This window comes from Hyperolius riggenbachi, chromosome 2 (genome assembly GCF_040937935.1).
Source record: "Hyperolius riggenbachi isolate aHypRig1 chromosome 2, aHypRig1.pri, whole genome shotgun sequence".
In the NCBI taxonomy this organism is placed as follows: domain Eukaryota; kingdom Metazoa; phylum Chordata; class Amphibia; order Anura; family Hyperoliidae; genus Hyperolius; species Hyperolius riggenbachi.
The window spans coordinates 537,907,191-537,926,272 of NC_090647.1; the positions used below are offsets into that span (position 1 = coordinate 537,907,191).

The window sequence follows — 19,082 nt, forward strand, 5'->3', positions numbered from 1 at the left end:
CTGGCAGTCCAGTAGCGGTTAAAGAAAACATACCAAGACCTTGAAAATACATTTAAAGGGAACCTGAACTGAGTAAAATTATTTAAAATAAACACATGAGGTAACTTCAAACGATCATTACATAGTTACCTTGCCATCAATTCCTCTCAGAAGCTCACCATTTTCTTCTGACAATGATCCCTTCCAGTTCTGACAACATTTTGTCAGAACTGAAATATATCAGTTGCTGTCAGTTATAACTGAGAGGAAAACTGATGTACCAGGTAATGTCCATGTATCCCTATGGCTCAAGTGGGCAATGTTATAGTTTAACAGTGTGCTGACCAGAAAGCTGTTATGGGGTAATGGCCATTTTCAAAATGGAGGACGGAGAATTCCATTTGATCATAGAGGACAAACAAGACGCAGGAGAGGAGAAAGAGATTGATGAGCAGACTACATGGGAGATAAGTATGACTTGTGTATGTTTATTTTGACTTTTAATTTTCAGTTCAGGTTCTCTTTAACAAAAAAAGACAGAGAGAAATAATAGTTTGTTTTTTTTATGTATGAAACCCGCTGCAATCCAGTAACACTCAGGGCAACCCTCTCCCCCCTCCTCCATCCAGTGGAGTGTATGTGTGTACCAGGTTTGATACCTCTGATGTGATGAAGTGACTAGTGTGAGTCACAAAACGCCCATGAGGGAGCATCCGCTATAATAATCTCCCTGTGTCCCTGCGTGTGCTGTCTCTGTGTAGCTGGGTCCCTGCTTTTTGCTACTGCGCATGTGCGCAGCACGGACCCAGCCTCACAGAGACAGGAGGATGAGGCCAGGGAGCCAGGCTGATGTGTGAGCTAGCGGCCGGGTGTGCGGCGGGGGCGCGTGCGTGTGCAGTAACATGCAGCGGCGAGAAACAGACCCTAGAGCCCGGTTTTAAACAGGCTTGGGTCTACTAGTTGTTTATATTTGTATATAAATGACTAGTAAAAAGGCTCGCCCGTTAAAAACCAGGGGCTAGGCCACGGCAACTACCACCCGTAATGCGCGCACACACACGTGTCCCAAGCTGTCCAAAGAATATGCACACAGGGAGACGTTGCTTGCTTGGCAGTTGAAAAAAAGCTGTTATTTCCCACAATGCAATGAGGTTCTCAGACAGCAAACTGTCAAGTCTGGAAGCAGGGACACACACACACACAGGGACAGGATGCAGAGACACAGGGGTTTTATTATATAGGATTGTTGGTCATTAGGGCATTTTATTAAAGGTTCTGTTTTCATGATACTTTTGTTCTCCATTGAAATCCCTGTGTGGAATGTTATGTCTTTGCTTGACAAGGTACACTGCTGCTATTCAGAGCCGGATGGTTATTCAGACAGTAAGGTCTGCAGTATAACTTACATAGGGCTCCTTCCATCCCCTGTAGTCGTCCTGGTCCCTTGTTGTCTTTCTGATCTTCAGCCGCTGTGCCCCTCTGAAATTTGGATGATTAAGACAGCTGTGGCTACTCCATGGCTGGGAGAATCCAGCGCAATTTTTATGAGCTGTGCTAGCACAGAACCCCCCCCCCCCCGGGAGCGCGAGCAAAGTCTGCCCAGCTACAGGCCGCATGTGTAGCTTGGAGAGGGGACAGCAGCTAAAGGGAGAAGAGTGGAGAGACTGCAAGGGACCAGGATGAGTAAAAGGTGCTGGAAGAAGCCCTAAGTAAGGTAAACTGCGGACCTTCAATGCCAGATTTATACTATTTCTGCTCCTAGGCCAGGTATGTTGGGTCTCCATTTCTATGTGCAGCAGCGCCCCTCCTATACCATGTGCAGCCCCCATGTGTAATATCCATGCACTGCAGCTCCTCTCCTTCATGTACAACTTCCTGGGTCATCAGCTTCCATTTTCATGTTTTGCCCCCCCCCCCCCCCCCCATTTACAGCCTTTTTCATTATGTAGCAACCCCTATTTCATGTGCAGGTGCCGCCTTAGGCTGCAGCCGCCCAAGGCCAAAGTCTTTGTGGCCTTTCTAGAAATCTGGCCCTGGGGACCTTACTGTCACTTTAGGTTTCCTTTAAAGCAAGCCTGTGACTTTTAGAAACACAAAAGATACTTTCCTCGGTAGAGGGAATCCTCTGGATCCGCCATTGGCCTCCTCGATCCTTTCTGAGCCCACCGAGAGTCCGTCCTTTCATCCATGTACCAGCATTGTGCAGGCACAAGATGGCTCGTGCCAGTGCAGTAGCTTTTTCCTCCGTGTATGAGCTGTGCTAATGGGCAGACGTGGGCTGACAGTGCCCCAACGACCCCCTCGTTCCTTCACTGGGACCCTTTTCAGTAGCGTGCCTAGGGAATTTGACACCCGGTGCTGATTATTTACAGACATTCCCTACCCCAAACAACCATTTTTTTGATCCGAGGGTTGACGGGTTGGGGCCCGTGTTGCTGCAAATTCTGGGGGACTTTGGGGGAAAATAAGTCAGGATGTGGGTGGAGGTACTCTGCACTCTATACAGTGCTGCAGTGCTATGTAAATACACAATAATAATATGGTAGGACATTAGACTATGACTATGATACGATTACATTGTGAGCTCCTCTGAGCATAGTCAGAAAAGGGGGACATACGAAAGAGGGGGGTGCATAGGAGCGGGATGGGGGGGATAAAGATGTAGAGGCACAAGACAGAGAGCCTGGTAGGAGAGGAGAAATGACAGGAAAACCTCTCACCGGGACTGCAGACATCACTAGTGCTGTTTAGCAGGGACATGCTGTTAAAAGAAGCCACTAAAATCTGAAAAGAGGAAAGGGTCATGGGGGAAGACAACAGGGTGGGAGGGGGAGCTGGGAAAAGAGATAAGATTACCTGCATTCATGCTAATCGAAATTGCCTGGCGCTTGCTTCTCTGCTCACTACAGAAGTCAGCTGTCAGCACCTGTATCACTGGCTTCTGCAACAGCAGACTGCCCTGCATTATTGATGAATAACTCTGATCAGGATAAATAATGAATAGTCCAGGGCACTCTGATATTACAGCAGCTAGTGCACATGGCTACTAATGACAGGCAACTTCTGAAGCACTAAACACATCCTGCCACCTCTCCCTGCTAATGTCCCAGCTGCAGCACAGGAATCATTCTCTCTACTCACCCTGCTGCTCTGTACATTCACTCACTGCAGGCTGTGTGTAGCGAGTGAGGAGACATATTGTTCATGTGGCAGGAAGGGGGAGGGGTGCTACATCTAGTGCAGGAAGTAGTACAGTCCCCTGCACTGCCTGCTGCTATTTTCCCGAATGTTGCCCAAACTATAAGAAAAGGTCCCAGGTGAAAGAACACAGTGACTGAGCACCACAGCCGCACCCCTAGCCATGGCTACACCCGGTGCTGTGAGCACCTGCAGCATTATGGTAGGTATGCCACTGACCCTTTGTAAAATATTAAAAATGAATGTTTTATATTGCTGGTGACCGCCCTCCCCTCCAGCATGGCCACACTGCACAGGAGCAAGGTACAGCTGGCACCATGCTACTGCGCAGACACGAACCCTACTTGCACCTGTGCAGTGCGGTTGCACTCGTACATTGAGAGGAGCATGGCCACGAAGAACAGGATCTCAAACATATTCGACAAGCCCTTGAATAGGTTCAGACAGTCCCAATGCTGGAACAGCAAGCTGGAGGGGGATGGGGAAGGCTCTGGATAACGGGAGATGTGCAAAAACTATCATGGAATTCAGGCTTACCCCTCCATTCCATATGAATTTTTCCACCACTGCTGTACAGGTATGCATGCTATGCTGTCTCCCCGAGTATACAAGTCCTATGGAAGGGGAGAGGGATGAGGAGGTAGGCCTCTTAAAAGTGGACTTGAACTCATAAGTCCTCTCTGCTCTAAAAGATACACAACAGCATAATAACCTTCAAAACAAAAAACATTTCTTTGTTACAGCTGGTACAAATCCTAAAATAACTCTGCCATGTGTCCACTTCCTGATTCATGGGAGCAGACATATTGTTAACAGCCTGTGCTTTCCAATGGGCTTATCTACCATCTCTGCCATTGCTGTCATGTGACACAGTCAGCGCTTTATACGCGGTGGTGTTACCCGGCAGCAGAGGATCGCGACATGTCGAGTCTGACTTCAGCTGTGCTCAGACTCTATGGGGGACGCCTGTCTAGTGTCGGTACCGGGCACTAACAAGTACCCGACTCGTGCTGCAGAGTGGGTGTCATGTGGTAAATTCACCGCCTGTCAGGTACTCATCTGCAAGAGGCTTTACTGTAGGGAAATACAATATCAATCCAACAAAAACATCCATCATGGCTGATTGTATAAGATGAAGGCAGTAAAGGAATGGGAGATGTCAGTACAGAGACGGCATCTGCCAAATGCACTGTTGATAATGTCCAGCGTTAGTGTGAATGCTGCCATTTAACCCCATGTCTGTATTTTGTCAGCTTTCCTAACAACTCACTCTACACCTGGGGCAATGGTGGACTCAAAACGCCAGAGCTGCAGCCACTTGGGCAAGCTCAGTAGGCAGTAGCAGTGTTAGGGAATCTTGCCCAATGTCTCCTTACTGAATAGTTGCCGAACACCACATATCCAATAAATTAGTGAGGAAGGGATAACAGTAATAATAGTGCCAATGTAAGATATGAAGGTATCTATAATGATAATGGTGACAACAACATACCTCTCAACTTCTTGAGATTAGAAAGAGGGACACACCCCTGATCACGTCCTGTCACACCCCTTGTCATGCATACCATAAAGCTTTCATAAGAAAAATATGTTGTTTTATAATTCAAACCACACTGGTCCTTTCTATCCTGATTCATTTTCCTGCATATTAACATTTTAAAATTAGTAATATATCAATTCAAAGGATTTGAATAAAGTTTAGAGCCAATCAAACACATTTTGTAAGAGAAATACATATATTTACATAGAAAGTGGGACAAAGTCCTGAAAAAGGGACAAATGAGGAGGGCTCCCAAAGAGGGACTGTCCCGTTGGGTGCTATGCACCAATAATGCACCCTATAACTACTGTGGGGAGATTAGGCAGCTGATAGCATTAGCCTGGCATCTGGCAAAAGCTCCGCCCATTCAGCGCTGACTGCGCATAGTATATAGTATTGTAAATCTGCCCCAAGCAAGATGGCCGCCGCCAGACGCCACAGGCGGGTCACTTCCGGGATGAAGGGTTACTTCCGGTGTGCGGGGAAGATGGCGTTGATGTGTGTGTGAGGCTGGGAAGGTGCAGTGAGGTCGGCAGCGGAGAGGAGGCCGCTGTGAGAATCGGGTCCCCCATAGAGGTGAGGCGGGAAATGTACCGGCTCTGTGTGCTGATCACTGGCAGCCATCACTCCAACCATCCCCTCCTAGTGATTGCTCAATCCATCCCCTCCTCCTGCTGATTGCTCAATCCATCTCCTCCATATCCATGGGGCAGGGATCTGATCATCTGTCCCTGGGATAGGCATGATAATCCCTGCTAACATTCTGTTTGCTGTAATATTTTCCTTACAGTCTTATTTCCTGCCCTGGTGGATGAGCACAGGCATGAAATGACAGGACCCCTCCCCCACTTCAACAACCACCCCCCCCCCTTTTCTTCCATATTATTATTATTTAGTATTTATATAGCGCCGACATATTACGCAGCGCTGTACAATGTATATATATATATATATATATATATATATATATATATATATATATATATATCTTGTCACTAGCTGTCCCTCAAAGGAGCTTACAATCTAATCCCTACCATTGCCATATGTCTATATTATGTAGTGTAAGTACTGTAGTCTAGGGCCAATTTTAGGGGTAGCCAATTAACTTATCCGTATGTTTTTGGAATGTGGGAGGAAACCGGAGTGCCCGGCGGAAACCCACGCAGACACGGAGAGAACATACAAACTCTTTGCAGATAGTGCCCTGGCTGGGATTTGAACCAGGGACCCAGCGCTGCAAGGCGAGAGAGCTGACCACTACGCCACCGTGCTGCCCTTCCATAGACCTGTTTCTAAAAAATCAGAGTGATCCCTGGCGGTTTGCGATGAACAAATGACAGAACGTGGTTGAAATAAATGATGGTCCATCAGTCGGATTATTTGTGGAAATGGGCAGCACGGTGGCATAGTGGTTAGCGCTCTCGCCGTGCAGCGCTTGGTCCCCGGTTTGAATTCTAGCCAGGTCAACATCTGCAAGGAGTTTGTATGTTCTCCCCGTGTCTGCGTGGCTTTCCTCCGGGCACTCCGGTTTCCTCCCACACCCCAAAAACATACATACAGATAAGTTAATTGGCTTCCCCCTAAATTGGCCCTAGACTACGATACATACATAGACATAGGATTCTGGTAGGGATTCGATTGTGAGCCCCTCAGTGGGACAGTTAAGTGACAAGACAATATACTCTGTACAGCGCTGCGGAAGATGTCGACGCTATATAAATACTAAATAATAAAATGTAAAAATAATGACCCAGAATTTCATAATTGGCCTCATATAAGCAGTCTGAATGGAGCGATAGTTTACCGATGAATGCGGATGATTGAAACCGATTATCGTTCGGTTCTCCAGGACAGATCGGTGTACATGGGACGATAATTGCTGTCTTTTACCATCCGTTGAACGCTTTTAATTTTGTACAATTCTCAGTTTTGTTGTTCTGTTATTGTTTCAGGTGATAGCAGTTGAGACCCTTTCAAGTAAACCTGAGACGGGGAATACAGAAATGTATACATGAGGCTTCCTCCTGCCCCATTCAGGCTATTCGCTCCCTCGCCTTCCTTCTGGGCCGCCTGGATCCTTCACTAGGCAGCCTGGCAATCCTTCCAGCTGGGGTGTACTGCGCATGCCCGGTCACACTTGTGCTCCGTCGCCAGGAGCGTTCTGAGAGCTAATGGGGGTGGTGTGCAGACGGATTGCACATGCGTCACATTACCAGGCCAGCTAGTAAAGGATCCAGGCTGCTTGGGAGGACAGCGAGGGAGCAGTCAGTCTGAAGGGGCTAGAGGAAGCCCCAGGTATGTATACAATTTTTTTAGTCCTCCATCTCAGGAGTTAACACTACATGCTTTCTAAAGCAGCACATTGCAGATGAAAATTTGCATTACAAACAAACTAGCCCATTGACTATCATTAGCATGTGTTCTAATGGAAATTTTTGTTCAGAGATAAAAATAAAAATAAATTACATAACAATAAATGGATACTTAGAGTCCCCGTTACCAAGAATTGAATTTCATCCTAATCAGTAGCTGATACCCCCTTTCCCATGAGAAATCTTTTCCTTTTCACAAATGGATCAGAGGGATGATCCATTTGTGAAAAGGAAAATATTTCTCATGTAAAAGGGGGTATCAGCTACTGATTGGGATGAAATTCAATTCTGTATGGCTGATATTGTTGTAAGCACTGTATGGCTTATATTGTGGTTAAACCCCTCCCACAAGAAACTCTGAGGACCATGGTCCTGGCAGTTACCTGTTTGTGAATCTCGTTGTATTGTGGGAAATAGCTGTTTACAGCAGTTTCCAAATGTAAAAAAAAAAGCAAGCAACATCTCCTTCCAGTGACATCACCTGCCAGCAGTAAAAATGTCACCATGTGCTAAATCTCAGAATGTAAATCGGAGAGGAAAGATTTTACAATGAGAAAACACTGACTAAATCATTTATACATAATTCTTGTAAAAATGAAGCACTTTTTTTATTACATTATTTTCACAAGAGTTCCTCTTTAAGGCTCATACACACTTCCCAACAATCTGCCCAACTATCTTCCAAACCTGGTCTGTTGGAAGATAGTTGGGCATGTGTAAAGGCCTGTACACACGTCTGATCAAAGGCAACGATGGGTCCGTCGTCACCTCCTGCTGGGCGGGTTTTCAGCAGATAGTACAGCGTGTGTACAGTCTGTCGGTGGACTGATAATGCTGTTTCTGAGCGATCCACCCGTCGTCAGCATGTGATGAATAGATTTGGAAGGCTAAGGGCCGTTTCACACCGGCATTTTCAAGTCAAACTGATCTGGTAAAGTGGATCCGGTCTCCGATTCAACGGATCCTTAAGGATTGTTCACACTGGCAAACGAATCCGTGAAAACTGATCTGATCACCGTTCGATCAGATCAGTTTTCACTCCTTTGCCACTCCGGTCTTCCAATAAGTGGGCCGGTGAGAGTCTGTTCACTTACCCAGGCTTCTGTATTTCTGCAGTTGCGTCCCAGGTCGTGTCACGTGACTACAGCACTTCCTCCTCCAACCCGGAAGGAAGCGTGGTAGACACTTGACGCAACATGGTCAGTGTTCTCCCCAGGCTCTTTTAGCCGGGTGCGCCACCCGGCTAGTTTTGGTGAGCCACCCGGCTGTCATCAGCTCACCTCCTCCTATGGTGTAAGCAGAGTTGCGCAACGAAGCAGCAGCCCTGAATTCTCTCATATTGCCCCACCTGGCTATTATTTCATACCACCCGGCTACTATTTCTTGCCACCTGGCTGGAAAATATTTCTGGGGTGAACACTAATGGCATGCAACAGGAAGATGAAAGCCTGAGTAAGAAACCCTCCCTCACCTGCCCGCTCCCATTTGCGTCCCCACAGACCCCCACCCCCAGTGGAGCGTCACCACATCCCACCCCAGACAGCCCTTCCCCCCCCCCCCCATGGACTTTGCCCCTTAACGGTCCGTGTCGTCACTAGTGTGAAAAAGCGTTCCGTTCTCCCATTGCCCCCAATGCAGGGCTTCATCTTCCGTTTCCGTATGGAAAAACAGGTGCTGCCGTAAACTTGCGGTCCATTCCATGGATCGTGCGGAACGGATCAGATCAAACGTACGCATGTGAACGGTTCCATAGGTTAACATTTGATTTGTTCGCTTCCGTTTGTACAGTTTCCATTCGGGGGAATGGACCGTTTTTTAATGCAGGTGTTAAAGGGAAGGTTCAGGGAGGGGATTCAAAAAATAAAAATAAATTTCCACTTACCTGGGGCTTCCTCCAGCCCGTGGCAGGCAGGAGGTGCCCTCGCCGCCGCTCCGCAGGCTCCCGGTGGTCTCCGGTGCCCGACCCGACCTGGCCAGGCCGGCTGCCAGGTCGGGCTCTTCTGCGCTCCATTTCCTGGGACTTCTGCGTCCCACGACGGCGCGCTGACGTCATCGGACGTCCGCCGGGCTGTACTGCGCATGCGCAGAGCCCGACCTGGCAGCCGGCCTGGCCAGGTCGGGTCGGGCACCGGAGACCACCGGGAGCCTGCGGAGCGGCGGCGAGGGCACCTCCTGCCTGCCACGGGCTGGAGGAAGCCCCAGGTAAGTGGAAATTTATTTTTATTTTTTGAATCCCCTCCCTGAACCTTCCCTTTAAACAGGCCTACTGCAAACTGATGAAAGTGCATCAGTTTTGCATCAGTTTCCATTCAGTTTTTCCCTGACAGAAAACGTCTCCATCATTAGGAAGGAGTGGGAGGATTGTTTGGGCCAATCATAAAGCTCAGGCTATCCGTTTTCACATCAGTTTTTTGCCTGTGGAGCTGGAGATGCGTTTTCTCATTGCTTTCACTACCCCTGCGTGTATCCGTGGTCCTGATCCGTTGCGTGAAAATGCAGCAGATCCGGACCTTCCGTTCAGGTTTTGAAAACGGATCCCCGCAAACGCAGACGGATCCGTTTTTTACTTGGGTGAGGCTGGCTGCTATTTTCAACATTAGTATCCGGGACTCCGTTTTTCATCAGGTTTGAAAATCGCAGCCACGGATACGTTTCCGGACCTAGTGTGGACCAGCACTAATACAAATAATGGGAGAGGACGGTGAGAGAAATGTGGGAGTAGGAAATGGTGCGTACATGTTTTTAGCTGCTCACAGATAAACTGAGTTATCTAGGATTTTATTCATAACAATATGTTTTTCTGACCTATAGCTGTCCTGGAAAGCCACGGAGGAGCCACAATGGCCACGGTAGTTTTGAAGAGAGAAGGTCCGCCGTTCATCAGTGAAGTCGCAGTCCGCGGGAACGCCGCCGTCCTCGATTATTGCAGGACATCAGTCTCCGCCCTCTCCGGAGCCACGGCCGGCATCCTCGGATTAACGGCCCTTTACGGCTTCATCTTCTACTTCCTGGCCTCCTTCCTCCTCTCTCTGCTCCTGGTGTTGAAGTCCGGACGCCGGTGGAATAAATATTTTAAGTCGCGGCGGCCCCTGTTCACCGGCGGGCTCATCGGTGGCCTGTTCACGTACGTCCTGTTCTGGACCTTCCTGTACGGCATGGTGCATGTGTACTGAGCTCCGCCCTCCATAAACACTTTTTAACGGGAATCAAGAACTCTCGCCCCCATAGTCCTTTGACAAGTCAGATATAGATTTTAAATTAATGAATTGCCCAGTTGTTATTAACTTATCATGGTTTGTTTTCCCTGATTAGATTCACCCCAAGATTCCATATTTACATTTTATTTTGTTAATCGATCATGCAAGAGAACGTTCTAAATATGCAGCAATGTATAACTTTATGGTCCACAGACTGTACTGTGAAATACCAATGTCTGGCATCGCCCTCGCGGGTGCCGATAACTTTGTTGTTCAGTAAAACAAACCTAAGGCTGTGAATTGTGTTTTATTATTTTTACCTTTCTTTTGGGCTTATAGGATCGACTGAATAGTTGCTCTCTGCTGCCTGGCAAGTGTTTACTGAGCGCGCAGCTCAGCGGCCTGTGTCAAAGTGCCCTTAGATGCTTAAAAAGTTTGAGTTGATGCAAATGTATGCTGCTTACATTTGGATCAATGAAATCCAGCTGCTGCTTTAAATTTACATCACCTCTGAATTAATAGTTTCCTAATGAAAGTATCTTAAAGGGGCACTTAAAGGGAACCAGAGATGAACGATTCACACAAAATTAAACATATCAGTTGATAGCTTTTAAAGAATAAATGCTCTACCTGATAATTTCGCCACTCTGGTGTGCCTTTTTGAGTGCTTTTTATCCATTATTGCGCCAGGAAATATCCAATATGGCCGGCGGCTCATATCCCTTCTGCTTCTAGGTTATGAGGTGTTCTGGATGTGCTGTCTAGGTTCTATGAGACTATAGACAAGCAGGGCTGCTGCTGCAGCATTTCATCTGTGTGCTTTCAACTTCATATTCTGGTATGCTGTGTGGCTGCCTGTAGGAAGTGTCTCTCATAGTAATGAAACTGCATACAGTAGATAATAATGATGACTGGCTGCACAGACAGAACACACAGATCACACAGCCACACTTGTCTGTTTCAGAGATTTTTTCCTGCAGCAGCAGCCCCTCCCATGCCATCACAGGTCTCGGTATGTAAAGCAGGAAATCTGATCCAGGAGGAGGAAGGCTTGGGCTTGAAAAGACTCCACAGAAGAGTGACTCAGCTATAATGATTCCAGGTCAAACCTCGACTGACTCAGTCAGGGATTCTTATCACAGCTGATTATAGAGAAGATTTAAACTAAAAGCAGGGTAGGTGTTTACTGTCATGTTCCCATTGATAAATGTAATAAAATACATGAGGGTGCTTCGTCTCTGGTTCTCTTTTTAAGTCTGTGGGAAAAAAAGTTTTACTCACCTGGGGCTTCCAGCAGCGCAGACAGACGGGAATCCCAGTAACGTACTTCACTGAGCGGGCGCTATGCATAGGACCCTGCTGGCACACTCTAGGTTTGTCATTTTTGCGCTTCGCGTTCCCGGCTAGCATATAGCAGCATAGAGGGCGCTATTGTGGCCGGGAACGCGACGAATCACTTGCGTTTCCTGCCTGTCGGTTCCTGTTGCCCAAACCGGAAGTGGCTGCCGGCGGGGTCAGAAGCATCTGATGGAGTCGGCGTGGGCACAATACAGCTGCAGGGGGCTGCTGGAAGCACCAGGTGAGTAAAACTCATTTTTTTCCCCACAAACTTAAGTGCCCCTTTAACCCTCCTGGCGGTATGAAAAATTCCGCCAGGAGGCAGCGCGGCAGTTTTTTTTCTTTTTTTTTTTAAAATCATGTAGCGAGCCCAGGGCTCGCTACATGATAGCCGCTGCTCAGCGGCATCCCCCCGCCCGCTTCGATCGCCTTCGGCGATCTCCGATCAGGAAATCCCGTTCAAAGAACGCGATTTCCTGGAGGGCTTCCCTGTCGCCATGGTGACGGGGCGGGATGACGTCAGTGACGTCATTGGGAGTCCCGATCCACCCCTCGGCGCTGCCTGGCACTGATTGGCCAGGCAGCGCACGGGGTCTGGGGGGGGGGGGAGGCCGCGCGCCGCAACGTATAGCAGTGATCGGGCGCGGGGAGCGGCGATCAGTGTGCTGGCGCAGCTAGCAAAGTCCTAGCTGCGTCCAGCAAAAAAAAAATTAAGGAAATCGGCCCAGCAGGGCCGGAGAAAACCTCCTGCGCGGCTTACCCCGAACTACGTTCGGGGTTACCGCCAGGAAGGTTAAGTTAAAAGTATACCTGAAGTCACGTGATGAAATAAATGTATAGTACTGGCCCTACTAAGAAATTATCTGAAGTCTCTTTCGGTTTTCAGTGCTGCAAGAGTTAAAAAATACTTTATGCAAAAGGGCTTGTTGAGCAGCTTGTTGAATTCAGTCCGGTTTAACACTTATTTTTTTTGCGTTGCTGTGGGGATGCGATGCTCTCGCCACATCCCACTGAAGCGCAAAAAATGACAAACCTAGAGTGCGCCAGCAGGGTCCTATGCATAGCGCCCGCTCAGTGAAGTACCTTGCTGGCATTCCCGTCTGTCTGCGCATGCGTGCTGCAACGACTTCTGTCCACACATAGGTCTTGATTCACTAAACCGTGATAACTCGTATCTAGCTTTTTTGCGCGTGTTTACGCTACTGCGACCGTGATATGAGCTATCACAGTTAAGTGAATCAAGCCCATAGTGTGTCGCCCATATACTTCCATTACCCCAAGCTCTGTGCGTTAAGCGCGGTGCTTGTGGTTACACACTGTTAAGGTGCGTACACACATGCGATTATAGTCGTTAGAAACGATCGTTCCCCGATCATTTCAAACGACGATCGTTTAAAAAAACCTCCGACGATCATTAAGCCAAACGATGGACGAGCTAGATCGTTAAAAAACGAAAGATCTGCCTTGGCGGATTTTTTTAAACGACGATCGTTTGCAAAATGGGTACATCGTTAGAAAATGGTCGTTTGTACTAGGCTTGACATGCGCATTTCGTTATGTCTCCATAGAAGTTTTCATTTTAATGCGCAAGCGCAACACGTGGTTTTCGTTATTTAAAGTGTAACTGTCGGGCATAAAATAAAAAATCAATGCTTTATTTTTATCTGGTAAACAAGTAATACGGATGCTAACCAGACAATCCAAAAGTTAAAATCTCTATTACTTTTCTTGTTTATAAATGATCTTTTTAACCAGTTTACCTGACTCTTATTTGGTACAATGCCGCTCAAAGGAAGTTGTAGGGCATGCTGGGTTGTCTTTTTTTTTTTTTTTTGCTTCTGTACATTAGTTAAGTCTGAGGGGAAATAAAGAAGCAGAAAAAGACAACCCAGCATGCCCTGCAACTTCCTTTGTGCGGCAACGTACCAAATAAGAGTCAGGTAAACTGGTTAAAAGATCAATTATAAACAAGAAAATTAATAGTGATTTTAACTTTTGGATTGCCTGGTTAGCATCCTTATTACTTGTTTACCAGATAAAAATAAAGCATTGATTTTTGTGCCCAATAGTTACACTTTAACGTTTGTTCTATGATTGTGTCCTGTGACACGTTATTTGCTCCATGATTATACCATAATTGTAATTCTAATGGACACTAAAACAGGACAGAGTGTTTTCAACGCTGTATTATCTAAATGCTCCACCTACATACCTACAGTGTGAGTTCTCGTACTGTGATGTAATACACGTAACACTAGTTTTTTAGTGTAACATACGTTTTGAACCGTTCATTAGGTGCAGGCGGAACTTCCTATGATGTCACTTCCAGGAACAGTATGTGACATCTTCACTGTACAGAAGATATAATGATGGCTAGACGTGAGCCAAACGTTCGTTGCTATCACATCCATCGCAGAAAATGCGCATTTTCCTGTATTTTACTGTGACGTTGTTCCGGATCGTTCGTTAACAAACGATCAGATCATTGCACACTTTTAAAAGCTACTTTTGCTTAAAGGGATACTTAAGGCTGAGAAAAAAAATGACTTTTACTCACCCGAGGCTCCCCTCAGCCTCCTGCAGCTGAACGGTGCCCTTGCCGTGTCCCTCCGATACACCTGGACTCGCCGGCGGCCATTTCCGGTTTGGCCGTCACCGGCCGACAGGTTGGGAACCCGGCTGATTATCCGCATTCCCGGCCGCAATAGCGCCCTCTATAATGCTATTGCGGCCAGGGACGCGGATAATCAGCCGCGTTCCCAGCCTGTCGGCCGGTGATGGCCAAACCGGAAGTGGCTGCTGGCGAGTCCAGGTGTATCGGAGGGACACGGCGAGGGCACTGTTCAGCTGCAGGAGGCTGAGGGGAGCCTCGGGTGAGTAAAAGTCATTTTTTTTCTCAGCCTAAGTTTCCCTTTAAGTCATTCTTTTATCAATTAAAAGATCGTTCGTCGTTCACAACAAACGATCATTGTCGTATGTCTGTACGTAGATTTACTCTTGCATCAGCTCAGATAGTTCCGGTACACCACAAGGGACCGCAGCAAGTCGCCACAGACTTTCATTGATTTTGCGCCAAAATGGGGTAACACGACGCTGGTTTAGCCTGCAAGTGTAAAAGGGGGCCTTAAAGGGAACCTAAACTGAGAAGGTTATGGATTTTTCCTTTTAAAATTATACCAGTTGCCTGACTCTCCTGCTGATCCTGTGTATCTAATACTTTTAGCCACAGCCCCTGAACAAGCATGCAGATCAGGTGCTCTGACTGAAGTCTGACTGGGTTAGCTGCATGCTTGTTTCAGGTGTGTAACTCAGGCACTACTGCAACCAAAGAGATCAGCAGGACTGCTAGGCAACTGGTATTGTTTAGAAGGAAACATAAATATCCCTCTCAGATACCGCAGAGAGTCCTTTTAGACACAGCCCTATGCACTGTATATGAAAACACAAGTAATGGGCACCTAATCTAGAGACCAAACCCCTAGTGTCCTCATTATTTGTGCAGTCCCAGGGAAACTGTGCTGAGATGCTACAGCTGGCAATACAGAGTGTTGCCATGTGCCACTAAACTGGCTGCTACCCGACACAAAACCACTCTGTTGTGCAGGACGCTGGCACCTTTATAAATGTTTGGTTTAATTGGTCACATTAGTATTTTATTTTTTTAAGCGATATAATCCACACTATTAACCCTCCTGGCGGTAAGCCCGAGCTGAGCTCGGGGTAAGCCGCCAGAAGGCACCGCTCAGGCCCCGCTGGGCCGATTTGCATAATTTTTTTTTTGCTGCACGCAGCTAGCACTTTGCTAGCTGCGTGCAGTGCCCGATCGCCGCCGCTACCCGCCGATCCGTCGCGCCGCAGCCGCCCCCCCCCCCCCCCAGACCCCGTGCGCTGCCTGGCCAATCAGTGCCAGGCAGCTCTATGGGGTGGATCGGAATCCCCTTTGACGTCACGACGTCGGTGACGTCATCCCGCCCCGTCGCCATGGCGACGGGGGAAGCCCTCCGGGAGATCCCGTTCTTTGAACGGGATCGCCGGAGGCGATCGGAGGGGCTGGGGGGATGCCGCTGAGCAGCGGCTATCATGTAGCGAGACTTTGTCTCGCTACATGAAAAAAAAAAAAAAAATTAAAAAAAAAAGATTTGCTGCCCCCTGGCGATTTTTTTAGCAAACCGCCAGGAGGGTTAAGCTATGAGGCAAGTTATTTTACTCTTTTTTTTTTTGCTGGAGATACCATAGGAAGGCCATACACACCGATTTCCCCTAAAATGGCCATTGGATTAGACCAGTAGGTAGATCTAGTACAATGGGGGGCAGTAGTGGAGCCATCGGCAGGCCACTGTGCCTGCGCGGTCCTGGCCATGCGCATCTTCGAACGTGTTCACATCAGCGAGCGCAACATGCGCAGGCGCAGTAGGAGAGAAACCACCTAGGACGGCTGCAGGGGGTTGGTCGAAGCCCCAGGTAGGTGAAACTTTCTTTTTTTCAGTTAAGGTTCACTTTAACATTAATTTGCATTAACTCCAATTAGCTTCTCTGCCCACCCCTAGTTACAGACCCTCGTTACCTATACACCAACCATTTTTAATAAACTAAGGCCAGGGTTACCAGATTGACCCTTCTTAGTAAACCAGGGAAGGGTCATACACCTATGGACTGCCACTCCAAGTGGCTAAACAATCGCTTCCTCTCTGATTGGAATATCACACCAGCACAAAGCTTTTCAATCGTCTCCAGTAGGTAATCTATTAAAAAATCGATTGAACAGCAGCGTCACACTATTCCATGCAGTGCAATGTTAGACCGTCGCTTTACCCCCAACTCCTGCCCCCCCACCCCATTGTACTAGATCTACCTACCGGTCTAATCCAATGGCCATTTTAGGGGAAATCGGTGTGTGTATGGCCACCCTATCTCCAGGCTAAATTATATAGGGTACCCAATTTTATGTTCATTCATCCTGGTTTCAGCATCAGAAACACTTTTTATATCTACAGATTGCTGTATATTGATAAGAACCCCCACCCTCCCTGTGATGTTTACTCTAGGCTGTGGTGTAATCCAGCTTTATTCCCAGTATCTTCATCGCCTGCGCAGTACACTCCAGTCCTCGCCTGCGCAGTACACTCCAGTCCTCGCCTGCGCAGTACACTCCAGTCCATGTGGCTGTGATTGACAGCACACTCGCACAGATGTAGTACAGGCCGACCTCATTGCCGGGAGGCAGCGGCGGCGAACGGCTGGTGGTGGAGCTGCGGCGAGGGACATGTTGGGAGCTTGGGGCTGGATGAAGCACCGGGTATGTAGCAATTATTTTACTTCATTCAGCCTAACTCCTTTAAAGGGGAACTGAAGTAAGAGGTATATGGAGGCTGTCATGTTTATTTCCTTTTAATCAATACCAGTTGCCTGGCAGCCCTGCCGGTCTATTTCTCTGCAGTAGTATCTGAAAAACACCAGAAACAAGCATGCATCTAGTCTTGTCAGATCTGACTTTAAAGTCTGAAACACCTGATGTGCTGCATGCTTGTTCAGGGGCTATGGCTAATAGTATTAGAAGCAGAGAATCAGCAGGGCTGCCAGGCAACTGGTATTGCTTAAAAGGAAATAAACATGACAGCCTCCTTATACATCTCTCTTCAGTTCACCTTTAAGAACAGGATTGATTCTCAGATCGGCACTGCACAAAATCGATTCTGTTCTCCATCAGTAGCAGATCTGACATGCCGGAAATGATCAATTTTACCCATCCACCTGGCAGAAAATTGCATCATGTGTACCAGGCATTAGACAGTTGGGAGATACGCAGAAATACGCGATCTACTTTGCTGATGCTAACGTGGCAAGCGCTGATTACAGCAGGGAGATAAAATACAATAAAACTCTGGGGCAGAGAGCAGGAGGAAGCCGGGGAGAAGATTGGATTCTTCCACTGTCTTTTTATTAGACGGGGTCGCATTAGGGAAAGTAAAACCTGTAACTGCGCCCGGGGACAGATGTATCCCTTGCCCTCCTCATAGCTACTCCTCTGGTTCACCTGGCCAGCAGTAAAGATGCTGATCTTTGATAAATGAATATTATAAAGAAGATGAAATATTGTACAACAGGCAAACAATGACCAAATCATTTATAAATGAATATTGTAAAAATAAGCAATTTTATTCATTAAGTTATATATACAGTAAAGTTCCTCTCAATAGGTCACATAAGCATTGCCTTGGTGGTAAAGAGAAGCTTATTATGGCAGTCAGTCTCTAGCGGAGAGGCGGGGTTCTGGGAAGGAGGTAATTTGGGCGGCGGCAGATAAAATGGGTTCCGCATAGAGCTAATTGTGGTGATAGTGTATCATTGCCACCTACAATGAACTTCGGTTTTGCACGGTCCGCAATATTTCCCGTCAAAGGGAAGAGATTGGGGCGCAAATATGGTCGGATGGGAAGGGGGTAGGATTGTGTTAGGAGTAGACAAGACAAATAACATTTATATTGCACTTTTCTCCTGGTAGATTCAAAACGCGCTCAGTGGGCAGTAGCAGTGTTATGGACTCTTGTCCAAGGACTCCTTATTGAACAGGTGCTGGCTTACTGAACAGGGAAAGGCCAGATTTAAACCCTGGTCTCCTGTGTCAGAGGCAGAACCCTCAACCAGTACACTATCCAGCCGCATGCACAGGAGAAGGTAGAGGGAGGGTTAGTTTTGAGAATGAGGATAGGTAAAGTTTATAGCAGAATATCAGGAAAATTACCAATATCCTAACTTTGGCATTAGCTAGTGCCCAATAGCAGGATATATCTGTAATTTTAAGGCTCTTCTACTAGCGACTTCACCCAGCACTTTAATTACTGCGGCACTCTTTTTTTCAAGGTACACGATGGGGAGGCCTTTTAGAAAATACAGAGAGGTGATGGCCAATGAGAGCTTAATAATTCCCAGCTTGTATGCTAATTGTGCATATCTTAGATTTGGGCCAATCAAAATGGACAGGAAGTGCATGTGATTGGGCCAGTTCTAAGCTGCATATGCTTTATTAGCATGCCATTGGCTGTCGCTAGTGCTGACGGATAAGAGCTCTATGATTCGGTGCCACCTATTTTTTTTTTTTTCCCCTATTGTGCAAATCCTGCAACGTTTATATCTTTCTATGCATAGTTCATTTAAAGAATGTCCTAATTAGTCAATTAGCAGCTTCAAACGAAATGTTTCAGCTGCGCAACCTAAACCTCTGTCAGCAAATCTCATGGCTAGTGCAGCCAAATCAATGAAGCAGTTATAGTTACCTGTTCCACTTCTTCTCTTCCTCCAGCGGCTGCTCTGAACTTCCGACAGGTCTTCTGGGTCCCGATCACATGATATGGCATATGATCGGGATCCAGGAGACTGTCAGCGTTACAGCGCCACTTGGTGGTGGAAGAGGGGAGTTGGAAGAGATTATTCTACCACCGGGTGACGCTGTAACGCTGA

The 19,082-nt window shown here is 47.3% G+C and overlaps 1 protein-coding gene across 1 annotated transcript; it reads left to right on the forward strand.

The window, feature by feature from the left end:
• Positions 1-5,181: 5,181 nt before the first annotated feature.
• On the forward strand, positions 5,182-10,586 carry EMC6 (ER membrane protein complex subunit 6). The gene is made up of 2 exons (XM_068266182.1): positions 5,182-5,293; positions 9,901-10,586. Exon 2 carries the CDS (start codon positions 9,930-9,932, stop codon positions 10,260-10,262), a length of 333 nt encoding a protein of 110 aa, XP_068122283.1. The 5' UTR covers positions 5,182-5,293; positions 9,901-9,929; the 3' UTR covers positions 10,263-10,586.
• The last annotated feature ends 8,496 nt before the right edge of the window (positions 10,587-19,082 follow it).